A 13,109-nucleotide genomic window follows, 5' to 3' on the forward strand; every position below is an offset into this window, starting at 1 on the left:
CGCAGGGTGGGGGGAGGCCCAGGACATACAGGGAAAGAGGCTTTTTCCCTGTCCCCAGACCCCTGGCAGGCAGTGGGGAGGAAGCCGTGGGCTCCCAGAGACAGGGACCCCTGCCCAAGTGCCACCGTCTGTATTTTCAGTTGCCAAGGCACCTGCTGCTTCCAGCACCCTGGATGCAGCCCACATTGCTGCTGCCATCTTCCTGCCATTGGTGGCAATGACACTCTTGGTGGGAGGTTTGTACCTCTACTTCTCCAGGTGAGTCCAGCTCCCTCACACCTTCCCACCCCAGACCTGCCTCACTCCAGCCCTATGCCCCTGACACCTCTGCTCCACAGGCTCCAAGGGAAAAGCCCCCTGCAGCTGCCCCACGCACACCCACGCCCTTACGACCGCATCACCGTGGAGTCAGCATTTGACAATCCGACTTATGAGTCTGGAGTAAGTCCCCAGGCCGGCTTGGAAACCTTCACCGGAACCAATTCTGTGGCTCCCTGGGCAGGAACACCAAGAGTTCTGCCCAGCTCACTCACTCTCTCTTCTCCTTGGGCAGGTGGATGACAGGCTAACAGACCTTCTACAAGTTTCCAACTCCCAGCAGTCTCTTTCCTTTGCAGGAGACGAGAGAATATGAAGTCTCCATCTAGCTGGGGTGGCCGGAGTGGCCGGAGCTCCCAGCTTCCTGCTCTCCTGCCGCCTCCTGTACATACCACTGGGGAAGAGATGCCACCAACCCCCCATGGAGCCATGCCCGTCCACATCTGCAGTGCCCTCCAGGGCCTTGGTACCACTGCCCATTGGTGCCCTTCCTTGGGCCCAGGGCTTGGGAGCAAAACACAGCTGGAAGGTGCACATCACAACCAGCACCATCCTGCCTCTCCACCACACCTGCCCTGCAACCTGGAATTCATGGCGGAGGGGGAGCACCTCTCCATGCAACCCCATCCTGGCCTGTGGCACCCTGTGGCAGGGTTGACATTGGTGGGAACTATGCCACGGTGCTCATGGACCATTGCTAGCGGCCACCACTGCTCTCAACAATGACCTGGGAATACCAGCGTCAGCACCCCTATTTTTCCCCAAAGGTCTCTGCTCCTCTCTCCCATTTGAGGGCTCTAGGAATGGGCAGTTCTGCCCCCTGCCCCTTCAAGTAAAGGCAAGGATTCTATGGGACTCTCAGGGGTTTAGGTACCCTACACAGAGCTCAGGTTGGGCTTCCCTAGGCACACATCTGCCACACTAAAGCAGGACATCCCCTGCTCTGCTGGCAGCCCTCTGCCCCCAGATGTGGGCCACCTTCCCCAATGTCAGTGGGGCTGCTACAAACATTCTCTTTCCCATGAGTCCCCCCACCCATCCCAGGTATTGCCAGGTTCCACTCCTGGCCACTATGTTTTGGGATGCGAGCTGGTACAATCTAGAGAGGAGCAAAAGTCCAAGGAATTTGGTACTGGGGGTCCAAAAGCACCCGAGTGGTCCAGGAGCTAGCTGCAGGTCACTTGGAGCCTGTAATGTAGTATATGGGGTGTGGGCTCCAATCAGAGAACAATCTTCTATTTCTGTTGTTTCCTTATTAAAGAGGTGTTTTTGAAAAAACCACTAATTAGCCCATGGGATGATCTTTCTTGGAGGGAAGGGAGATGGGAGATAAACTGGATATGAACTTCAGGTTGAAGGGCATGTTAGATGCTCTGGTCCCCCCAAATATTATCAAAAACAAGTTACATGCATGTGATGGGAACACTGTCTCAACAATGTCAGTGCAACATGGCCTGAGAGATCACTCAGTGGGCCAGGAGCCAGGCTTTGTATGTAGAGGTCCAAGTTTGATCTCCAGAACCTAACAGTTCTCTAGTGACCTCTGAAGGGACTAGAGAGATAGTACAGTAGATAAGATGCTTGCCTTACATGCAGCTGACCCCGGTTCAACCCCCAGCATCCCATATGGTCCCCTGAGCACTACCAGGAGTAATTCCTGAGTGCATAGCCAGGAGTAACCCCTGTGCACCCCGACATGTGACAAAAAATAGAATGAATTCTTCTGAGGACCAAGCTGGGAGTAGACCTTGAGCGCTGCCACAAAGACCCCAAATCAAAACAAAACAAACAGGACCAATGAGAGTGCAACAAGGAGCTTGCTTTGCATGCAGCTGAACACTGTTTCATTCCCAGCACCACATATGATCCCTGAGCCCTACCACCCACTCTACCCCACCCAGGAGTAATCCCTAAACACAGTATCAAGAGTGATCCCTAAGAACAGAATCAGGAGTTAAGTCCTGGGCACAATGGATGTGACCCAACAAACAAATTTAGTGCAACAGATGGCAGAAGAAAAGAGAAGCCCAATGGCAATATACCTTGGCTGGTGCAGGAGCCTAAGAACCCAACTGCTCATCCAACCCAAGTGCCTCATCTCCTCTAACTAGCTCCAGGCCCTTCTCAGTGCCCCTGTAATGCTACCAAGATCAGTAAGCATGCAAGGCCCCCTTTCCTCTATTTCCAGTCAGTAAGGCTAGGAACATAAGGATACAGATCAGAGACAGAACCTCTGTCTTGGCCTCAGAGAACAGACTGCCCAGAGCAGGGGCAATACAACCTAAGAGCTTAGCTCCTCCACTAGTAAAATCCCTACTAATGAGGCCAGAGAGATAGTATAGGGCTGCATTGCCAGTACAGTTCTGGACATCCCTGAGCACCGCCAGCACCACAGGGCCCAGACAGCCTTGAGCTCTCGCCTTGAACCACCAGTCCCACTGGCCAAGAACTGCCACAGTGGCCCCCAGGCCTCCTGAGTACCACGTGGAAGACCCTCCCTCCCCCAGAATAAAGTCCATATCCATGAACTCCAGAAAGAGGTAGCTGAAGAGTATCTATCTACTTACTCCCAGCATTTATTCCCTGATCTATGGCACACAGCATCTCCTAAATTTGCCTAGCACTGGCCCACAGTATACTTTTTTTTGGTGTGTGTGTGGTGCCAGGAATTAAAAACCAGGGTCTCACACACGCAGGACAAAGGCTCTACTGCTGAGCTACATCCTAAACCTTACACATATCAAATAGGAAAGGTGGCTTGGGGTCAGAGAGATGGTACAGCGTATGTGGCCAGCCAGGGTTTGATCCCCGGCATCCCACATGGTCTCCTGAGCACCACCAGGAGTAATTCGTGAGTGCAGAGCCAGGAGTAACCTCTGAACATGGCAGGGTGTGGCCCCCAAACAAACAAAAGGTGGCATTGCTGTTTTCTAGCTAAAAGCAATAGGAGAATTATGGAACTCAGAAGCCAACAGACACATTCCCTAAGGGAAATCATAGCCACGACCGGCGTATTCTGCATCTATAATCTTCCAGTGGAGAGGTGCTGACCAATGCTCATGACTGCCACCTTCAGCCTCTGGCACATGCCACCCTGAAGGATGGAGAGAACTCCTGGCTTTTGCAGAGTGCAGTGCCTAGATTAGCCACAAGAGGTCACTTCCAAAGGCATAGTATTTCATCTGTTTTCCTTTATCTACCTTGAATATCCAGGGAGTTGCAAAGGTGACAACCAACTCCTGGTTCCTCTAAGCTGACCTCACCCCTTAAATTCCAAGAGGAGGGTGTCTGGAGTGATTATTTTCCTTGGTTCTTGTCAACAGAGCCATGTGTTATTACCCTCCTAAATCCAACGTCTGCTCTTGTCAGCTGGCAGAGGACAAAGAGCAGAAGCCTAACATGACATTTCTTTTCCCCACCCCCTATTCAGAACAATATTGTCCATGACCTTAATCATTCTTCCCAGGCACCAAAAGAATCAGCAGAAAAGCCAGTGGGGAATAAAACAGAAACTGAAGACCGCACACTGACATCACTATCGTAATTGCTCCTCCAAAGGAGCAGAAACTATTCACAGGCAGTATCCTGATCTGTGAACCAACAAATATGTTTTAGTCTTAGATCTGCCATAAATTCACTATTAGCACCAGGCAGATCACTGCTCTTTTCTGTTCATCAAAATCTGAACATTAGGGGCTGTAGCGATAGTACAGCGGGCAGGGCATTTGCCTTGACCGCTGCCAACCTGGGTTCGATCTCCGGAATCCCATATGGTCCCCCAAGAACCGCCAGGGGTGATCCCAGAGTGACAGACAGAAGTAACCACTGAGCATCACCAGGTGTGGTCCCCAAAAATAAGTAAAAAGGAAAGGAAGAAAGAAAGAAAGAAAGAAAGAAAGAAAGAAAGAAAGAAAGAAAGAAAGAAAGAAAGAAAGAAAGAAAGAAAGAAAGAAAGAAAGAAAGAAAGAAAGAAAGAGTGGAGGCTGGAGCAATAGCACAGCGGGTAGGGCGTTTGCCTTGCACGCGGCCGACCCGGGTTCGAATCCCAGCATCCCATATGGCTGCCAGCAGTAATTCCTGAGTGAAGAGCCAGGGGTATCCCCTGTGCATCGCCGGGTGTGACCCAAAAAGCAAAAAAAAAAAAAAAAAGTAGAAAAAGAAAAAAGGAAATTAATACAGAAAGTCTCTAAGCCCTTTCCAGTTTTATGCCTTCGAGAATACCTTAACAACGAAAGTCAGCCTGACACAGCTACCTGGCAACAATAACAACTAAACTCAGTGTTAGGCAAAACGATGCCATTCCTTTCACTACCTCATCTACAGGCAGGCAAAGAAAACCGGGCATCTCTGCAGGCAAAATTCCAGAGAGAAGCGTCAGGAGCTGAGGCGGGACGCTGATGCCCCGCCCAGAACGCGGTGAGACCTTCAAACTACAAATCCCAGAATTCATTCTGCTGCTCTCCAAAGTATCCTTTCCGGACAGGCAAATCGCTCTCACCAGAGTCCGTCCTACCGTACAGCCCAGCGTACTAAAGAATAACTACTACTCCCATAATCCATCATACTCATCGCGATTTTTGCTCCCAGGATGCATTGTGCTCCCGTTCGCCTTTGGACAGCCCACCCATCTCTCTCCCTCCTCACCCCCGCCACACACACTATGGGCATTGCAAACTGGGAATTGAAGTCCACTGTTAGGCAGTTAGCTGGGCGTTGTCAGCGTTACAAACGTCTCTTTGGCTTCTTCGTATTGAGCCGATCTCGGGAACAGTGAGCTAGAGAGGGCAATCAAGAGCAGGTGGACCTCTCTGGTGCCATTAACATCGTAAAGCAGGGATGCTCTGGCTGAGATTGTCGGGAAAGGAAGGGAAGTAGGTACAGCAGCCACCATCAAAACCATAGTTTTTACCGTCGCAATGGCTTTTCTTTTCTCTTTACTAATATGGCGGCTGGACCAGCCACACCTATCTCTGGAACTAAACAGTGCGGTACAGCATCCCTATGAGAACTGCTGTCACCGACAGCCTACTAGCTCCAGTCAACACCACACCTTGCTCCTTCGTGTTCATGCCTGAGGACTCCAAGGACACGGTAGCCTTTCTCCCATTACCAAAATGGCGAAAAGAGAAGCATTCTAAGTGAGGGCCTGCATATGTCAATACGCCTGCGCGAGACTCAGCTCTGTTCTTGCGGGGCGGGAGCGGAGCAACCCCATCACGCTTGCGCGGGAACAGAAGCCTCCTGTTTTACTCACAAACACCAATGGATGAAGCAGCCCCAGGTTACTGCGGCTGCGCCGTGACCTTTGTGCGCTCTCCTAGGCGCCTGCGTGAGCCCGCAGGTCCCGCCTTTTTGTTTCAGTACGCAGGTGCATGGCAGGAAGGCGGGGCTTCAGCGCTCCAGACGAATGCCAGCGCGGCTGCGCGCTGGGGGGTATACCCTCACTGCGACTGCGCGAGAGCCCCGCCGCCGGCTGTCACTGCGGTTGCGCGCGGCGAGCGGCAATCCCGGGGCGCCTGCGCGGGTGGCTTTGCGGGCGCTCGCGGTAAGTTTGCGCCAAGTGCGCGGCAGCCGGGACGCAGACGGCAGCGGCGGCGAGAGGCGGAGCCCGGGGACCACCCCCCATCACCCTCCCCTCAGTCACCTCACGTACCACAACCTCACCTAACCTCTCACCCCCCCTCCGGTCCCCCCAACCCCGGGATGGCAGCGCCCACCAGCCTTCCCGGCCGGACCAGCGGTCGCCAGCGCCGGCTTTAGCCTGTGGGACTAGGCCCCGCCGAGGCCTGACCCCCGGAGCCGGGACCCACCGTGCAGTCAGCCGCCGGGTGGGGACTGAGGGGCTGCTCCCCCCTCACGGCCCGTGGAGAGAACGCTGCCGTCCCGGGGACTGGGGGCCGGGGGGTGGGGGGGAGCCAGGGCGAGGAAGTCGGAACCCGTGCTGAGAAAAAAGAAGGGGGAGCGGGGTCAGGAGCGCCCCCTCCCCCCGCCACCCCCCTCCCTCTGGGGTTGGGGGGGCCGGAGCAGAGAGCGCCCAGCCCGGGAGGTGGATGAATGTGGGAGAAAATGGAGACCAAGACGATCGTGTACGACTTGGACACGTCGGGGGGGCTGATGGAGGTAAGAGTGGCCCTCCTCGTCCCCTTCCCCCAGCGCCGGGAGGGGTCCACCCTCCGCCCCACAAAGCCGGTCAGGAGCTGGTAGCGCATGAGAGCCGGGGAAGGGGGGCACGTCCTCACCCAGACTCTGCCTCCCATCTTTGCAATTCGGGGGGCTGAGCTCAACCTCGGAGGACGTTTGCAGCAGTTTCACCTACCCGCTGCCTTCGATTCGCTCTGCTGAGGCGCTAGTCTACTCCATCTCCTTTGCACCGGCGGGCCTCCCCACCCCCTTCTCGCCGGCCCCTTTGTGCTTCCCCCAGCACGTCCGGGTACTCGGCTCCAGGCCTCTCCCGAGCCTGGCTTTGGAGTCCCCCACTGTCCATACAAGGAAGTGGCGAGAAGGGAACCGCGCACCCTCTCCCCATCCCCCTAGCCCGAGCCTCCCCCCCTTGGAGGGAGCTGCTCTCGTGGTGGTGCTGCAGGAACGCGGTTAGGGTGGGCTTCCCCAGGCCCCGGGGGGCTTAAGAGATTCAGGCCACAGCCTGGATGGGAGGAAGAAGGACAAAAGCGGGGAGAGGGGTGTGTGAGGGCAAAGCCCCGCCAGAGGGACGACGACCCGCTGGGGTCCTCCCTGGGTGCACACACGCCGCCGTTTGTATGTGTGTGCAGCAAATCCAAGCTCTGCTGGCTCCCCCCAAGACCGATGAAGCGGAGAAACGGAGTCGGAAGCCGGAGAAGGAGCCCCGGAGAAGCGGCAGGGCCACCAACCACGACAGCTGTGATAGCTGCAAAGAAGGTGGGGATCTCCTGTGCTGTGACCACTGCCCGGCCGCCTTCCACCTCCAGTGCTGGTAAGGTCAGGGGAGCTCCCCGGGCAGCCCCTTCTTGGCACATTCCTTCACCCGGCCTACTCCGGGCCAGCCGAAATAACGGGCGCTTGCAGCCGCTAGCTGACTTTCTGCAGCCGCTGGGGCGAGCGCCTCCCCGCCCCCAGGTGTCTGCCGCGATCTGGCCGTTTGGAGGGGGAGGAGCGGCGGTGGGTCTGGACCCCGGGGTGGGGGTTGGGGAGGAGTGAGGCGAGCCCCATCTGGGATTGGAAGTCGCCGGGGAGACAGGACCGAGCCGACAGGGCACGGCCAGCGGTGGCGGGGGAGGAAGGGGAGGAGCTCCGGGCCCTGTGCCGCGCGCGCCCGCCGCCCTCGGGCTCCTGCCCGCCTGGGCTCCCCTGCGGTGGGTGCGCGGAGCCCTCTGCCGCCCGCCGCCCGGCTCCAGACCAGGGGAGGGAGGGGCGGGTGTGCCTGGAGGCCCGGGCGCCCGGTGGCTTTGGGCTGTGGAGGAGCTCCGGGAGAGTGTCTCTCCAGTCCGCCGCTCCTCTGCCGCTCTGTTTACAATATGGCGACCTGCCTTTAAATTATATTTTTATTCTCAGCGCCATTTTGGCTGCATATATGATTTGCAAACGTCCCCCAGGGAACGGTGGGGTAGCCCCGGAGCCCTCGCTGCAGGAGCTCGTCGGATGCCGGGGCCGGATCTCGCCGCTTGGGTCCCTTTCTCTGCCTCCGCTTGCCCCCTGTTGCCTCTCGGCGCTGCCTCCCGCTTCCCTCCCCTCCCCGCGCTGCCGCCTCTTAGGAAATCGGCTGGGTTAGACAATTAAAATTGCCCTTGGGCGCTGATTTCCCTTCTTCGCCCAGGCTCGGCGAGCCCTTCGCTGCAGAATTGTTTGCTGCTGGGCCCGGATTGTGTGGCATGGCTCCTCGTGGACATTTTTAAGGAGTGGAGAGCTAGAAGGCTGTACGCTTTTTTTTTTTTTCCCTCCCCGCTCACTCAATGCGAGGGGAGGGGAGAGATGGGAGAGGGAGGGAGGGACCTGGGTTGATCGCCCGCTGCTTGATCCTCCTCGGCTGCTCGACCCAGAACAATCCGGTCAGGAAGAGTTTAAACTCCAGCTTCTGCCTGGGGAATTCACCTCTGCCCTCCACAAAAACCCCCCTCTTGGGCTCAGAGAGCCCCGGTTGCGTTTTGTTCTGATGGGTCTTCGAAGTTCAGCAACAGTTGACGTAGGCAGGCCTTTCTGAAAGGAGAAGGCATGGGCTGGAGAGTGTGTGAAGGAGAGGAGACGCGCCTGTTGGCTCCCACCCGGTTTTTTGGCCCTCTGTTATAGAGAAAAATGAGATTTTCCTGAAACTCAACACAGTCCACACACATTCCATCTCTCAGTTTATGGAATAGTGCCTACTATGTATTTGTACTAATTGTAGGTTTTGGAACACTTAGAAGACAAATGACTGATACTGGACAAATTAAATCTGTGGTCAGAAGTTATGTAGGAAGCTCCCATTACCGTTCCCAAGATACTTGTGCCCAGGAGGGCTCCCCATCTTGGCTTGTAATGTTGCAGGACAGAAATTATTATCCTGAAGGAAGCTTCTCTGCAAGCTTTAAAATTTTTATTATAAGGTGACTAACTGTCAGGATCTTTGGTTTCAGACTTGCTTCCTATAAGGTGTAATCCACCTGAAGACAGTTTCTTTGCCTCAATTTCCTGTGCGTTCTTGAACGTAGGAAAGAGTATTGCTAACCAGTCACTAGCTTACATTCTTTGTGTAGTTGGTTGATACATGTACCGGGTTTGAATTGGAAGCATCTTGATTTTAAATGTGGGTTAATATTTTACCTCTAGGATGAATTTAGTGTTAGACAAGAATTTTCACTTTAATGTTGAGAGGGAATTTTGGGAGCTCTTTGTTATCTTTAGTCTCATTTGTTTAATGAGATAAATTGTTTATTGGAAACTTTAGGCATGAAAGAAGTGAGCTGTTTTTTCTGAGACTGGGCTTTTAAAAACTCCAAACCCCAACCTCTGTATCTTTTAATTGGATGAGTCTATGTCTTGTCAAGTTGTAACAATTAACAGTTTCCACTTTAGTTGGAAGGAGAAAGGGAGGGGTGGAACTTTTAGCTGTTGGTGCTTTTCAGACTTGCCCGAAGATGAGATGCCTTTCATTGAATACTTTTTTTTTTTGTCCATGAATGGGAACTGGTAATCAGAGATTAAAGAATCCTAGTAAACTAGGCAAGACTGTTTCACATCTGCAGTATCTTCTTTGAAGATGCCAATACTGAATGTACCTTTGACTTAGCCAAGTTACTATAAATCACACAACATTCTAGATACTGGTATCAGGCAGAAAGCTTACTTTCTAGTGATCTGCATCCCGCTTTTTCTCCCTCCTACATGACATTTTCCTGCACAAATGAAGTACTTCATTAACCAGCTCAACTGGGCTAGATAGGGCTAACAGTTAATGTCTCAGGAATGTTTGATTCCTGAGTGTTTACATGTTTATTTGCCCCGTTACTGCTTGTTTGTGCTGTATAGGAGCTAGGTTAGGAGGTACAGCTCCATTTTCATTTGCTTCCTTTGTTTTTTTTTTTTTAAACAAAAACTGGATCCTTTAATAAGCCTAGTAGTGGTAATTTTTCTCATGTATGAAGTGTACAAGAGATGGATTTGCTATTCTGCGGGTCCTCCAAAGCTCTTGAGAGACAAATTCTTTTTCCGTCTCTAGTGTGTCTTGTCAGCTTTCCTCACAGTGAACAGGATTTAGTAAAATGTTCCAGAAGTGATTCTATGCAAACTTTACCTCCTGGGCTTAGTGACATAGCCATAACCACAGGGGATCTTCTAAGATAAACTACTGGAGGAAATGACTGGTCAAATAAGCTGTTTTAATTGTCTTGTCTTTTCTCAGGGGCCAGTCCTCTGTAGGAGGAACAGCCATTTCTTCCCAATTAAACTGGAAGCCCTATTTCTGGGTTTCTATAATGATCCTCGGGGTGAGGGCATGAATTGTCCCGTGCTCAGTACTATGATCTCATTGAAGGATTAAACTTGAGGAGCTTCTGTCTTTGTATTTATTCGTGAGGGAGTAATCATTTTATCCCATTTAAACTAGTGTATCAATTATTTAGAGTGGTGGTAGAGTTTACTAAACCTACCCTTGGAGAATTGGAAAGAGATAGGTTGTAAGTGTTCCCCAGTGAACCTGACCTTAAAATTGTCATGCCATACGCCAAGTTGAGCTTTCTGAAAATGCTGCTATCCACGGGCTGGTCCTTAAAAATTGATTTTGGGGGCCATAGCAGTGGTGTTGAGGGCCATTCTCAGCTGAGGAGTTGCTCCTGGCTATACACGGGGGATCATACAGTGCCAGGGAATAAAATAGGAACTTGAATGCAAAGCAAGAGAATGCAAAGAATACACTTGAGTCTGAAAAATTGTTCTAAAAAATTATAACTGGTGGAGGAACTCTAGCTGACACTAACTCAGCTTTCCCTTTAAGGTAGATAGGATTGTACTTACTGAAAATGAATAGGCTAGGGCATCAGTGAGGAACCTGGCTGGAGGCTGGAGGGTTTCCTCTGATGCTTTCTCGTGGCATTTTGTTCCAGACTGAGGGACCAAAATGGTATGACTGAGAAGTGAATCTACCTCAGCAGACCTCAGCATGGTCGCTTCCCGTCAGACAGATTTCTGTAGCATTTGCCTCCGCATGTTATATTTGGAATTGTTGGCCGGCTTTCCTCTCTGGTGTTGGCAGCAAGATCCAAAATGGGGTTTTCGAAGAATGAGAGTAAAAAGGTCTCTGAGCATAGGCAAAAACTAAGCTCAGCTTGCAGTTTTGCATATTTAATTTACAGTGAGTCATAACAATAAAGGTTCCACACATAGAGGAGAACTCTTACAGACAATCTTTGTCATTTGAACTTTGAAGGAGTTGATTTGTCTTATTTTGTTCGGTTTAACTCAGCTTTAGAATAATATTGGGCAAACGATCCAAAAAAAAAAAAAAAGTGGTTTATTTTGGCCCTTGAATCTGTTCTATTTGACATAAGAATTGGAAGACTGATGTTGAAGAATTAGAGGTGAAAGCATCTGGACTCCCTCTCCTTGCCATACCTCCTCAATAGTTAAGTCACTTTCAACAATAAACAAGCCTAGGGGGCCAGAAAGATAGTACAGAGGGTAGGGTGCTTACCTTGCACATGGCTGACCCATGTTGAGTTCTTGGCACCCTGATGTCCCCCGAGATCTGCCGGGACTGATCCCTGTGCACTGAGTCAGGAGTACGCCCTGTGAGCATATCTCCACCTCCCAAATAAACAGGCCTAATTTGATTTTATGTGAGTTTTATTTATTTTGCATGTGTTGTGTTACATTGGAATCTGGGCGTGGTATTATTTTTAAATGGTTCACTCAAAGAAGGAGGATTCATGTGCATGCTTTGTAAATTTACGTGGAACCAAGGGGCCAATTCTTTTCTTTCTCTTTATTCTTTAAGGTTTGTTTTTGCTGGGGGAAATCACTCTCTTTAGTCCCTGAAGTGTGGGGGAGCTGCAGTGCCAGGGATTGATTCAAGAAAAATAAATGATATTTGGTGCAAGTTGTTACCTACAAAATAGTTTTGATCCAAATGGTTTTGGTTAAGAAAAGAGGCTTCAAAAATATTAAGGGTGGAAAAGGAGGTAACATTTTTTGTAACTTGGAAAAATAGTACTCTTGAGGGAAATGTTTCATTGTGGGTTTGTCAAAAAAAAAAGAAAAAATACTATGCTCAGTGGTAGGATGGAATTATAATCTAATCAATTTTCTGCTGTTTCTGAAGGTTTTGAAAACTATTTTACTGGTTCCACTAATATTTTAGAACAATCTCTGGCCTTTTAAATAATGTGGGGGGGGGTGGAGCGATAGCACAGTGGGTAGGGCGTTTGCCTTGCACGTGGCCGACCCGGGTTTGATTCCCAGCATCCCATATAGTCCCCTGAGCACTGCCAGGAGTAATTCCTGAGTGAAGAGCCAGGAGTAACCTCTGTGCATCGCTGGGTGTGACCCAAAAACCAAATAAATAAATAAATGAATGATGTGTGTGGACGGGAGAGATAGTACAATGGATAAGATGCTTGCCTTCCATGCATCTAGGCCAGATTCAGTCCCCAGTACTGCATGTGGTAGTTCTACTCTGAAGGCAGAGCCAGGAATGATTCTTGAGCACTGCCAGATATGCCCCCACAAACCCCAAAATATATATAGTTGGGGAGCAAAAAAGATAATGCAAAGGTTAAAGCACTTGCCTTCATGAAGCTGCATATGGTACCCTAAGCACAGAGCCAGGAGTGATCCATGAACACAGAGCCAGGAGTAAGTCTTGAACACAGCCCAGTGTGACCTTTGAAAACTGCTGTTTTCCAAAGTGACTGCTTCATTTTACATTCCCATTAGCAATGTATAAGGGTCCCTATTTCTGTAGATCTTCACCAATGGTTTTTGTTACCTGTCTTGGCCTAAGAATCACTCCTGGCGGTGCTCCAGGTCCATATGAGATGCCAGGGATTGAACCCATGGCGACTGCATGCAAGCACCTTACCCTCTGTACTATACAGCCCCCTCACCTTTTTTTTTCTTTTTTTTTTTTTTCTTTTTGGGTCACACCTGGCTATGCATAGTGGTTACTCCTGGCTCTACACTCAGGAACCACTCCTGGCAGTGCTCAGGGGACCGTATGGGATGCTGGGAATCGAACCTGGGTCGGCCACGTGCAAAGCAAATGCCCTATTGCATAAACCTTGGTAGAAAATTCTGGTTACGATCATCATGGCACTCACTACATCAATACATTGTGCTATTGCTCC

General features: G+C 51.1%; 2 protein-coding genes across 7 annotated transcripts in view; both read left to right on the forward strand.

Annotated features, from left to right (window-relative positions):
- SEZ6 (seizure related 6 homolog) overlaps window positions 1-1,603 on the forward strand; it is a 49,446-nt gene extending 47,843 nt beyond the window's left edge. For 3 of the 6 annotated variants that reach the window (XM_055130961.1, XM_055130960.1, XM_055130959.1), the window contains 3 exons: window positions 141-258; window positions 339-441; window positions 554-1,603. In XM_055130961.1, coding sequence (XP_054986936.1) covers window positions 141-258; window positions 339-441; window positions 554-634 — 302 coding nt within the window. In that variant the 3' untranslated portion in view covers window positions 635-1,603. The remainder of the gene's footprint in view (window positions 1-140; window positions 259-338; window positions 442-553) is intronic. The other 3 variants (XM_004605014.2, XM_055130962.1, XM_012931930.2) reach the window with 2 other exon arrangements.
- Window positions 1,604-5,795: 4,192 nt separating this feature from the next.
- PHF12 (PHD finger protein 12) overlaps window positions 5,796-13,109 on the forward strand; it is a 53,753-nt gene continuing 46,439 nt past the window's right edge. The window contains exons 1-2 of the mRNA XM_004605015.2: window positions 5,796-6,438; window positions 7,089-7,270. Of these exons, the coding sequence (XP_004605072.2) occupies window positions 6,373-6,438; window positions 7,089-7,270 (248 nt within the window). The 5' untranslated portion in view covers window positions 5,796-6,372. The remainder of the gene's footprint in view (window positions 6,439-7,088; window positions 7,271-13,109) is intronic.

Source organism: Sorex araneus, chromosome 3 (genome assembly GCF_027595985.1).
Source record: "Sorex araneus isolate mSorAra2 chromosome 3, mSorAra2.pri, whole genome shotgun sequence".
NCBI classification, from domain to species: domain Eukaryota; kingdom Metazoa; phylum Chordata; class Mammalia; order Eulipotyphla; family Soricidae; genus Sorex; species Sorex araneus.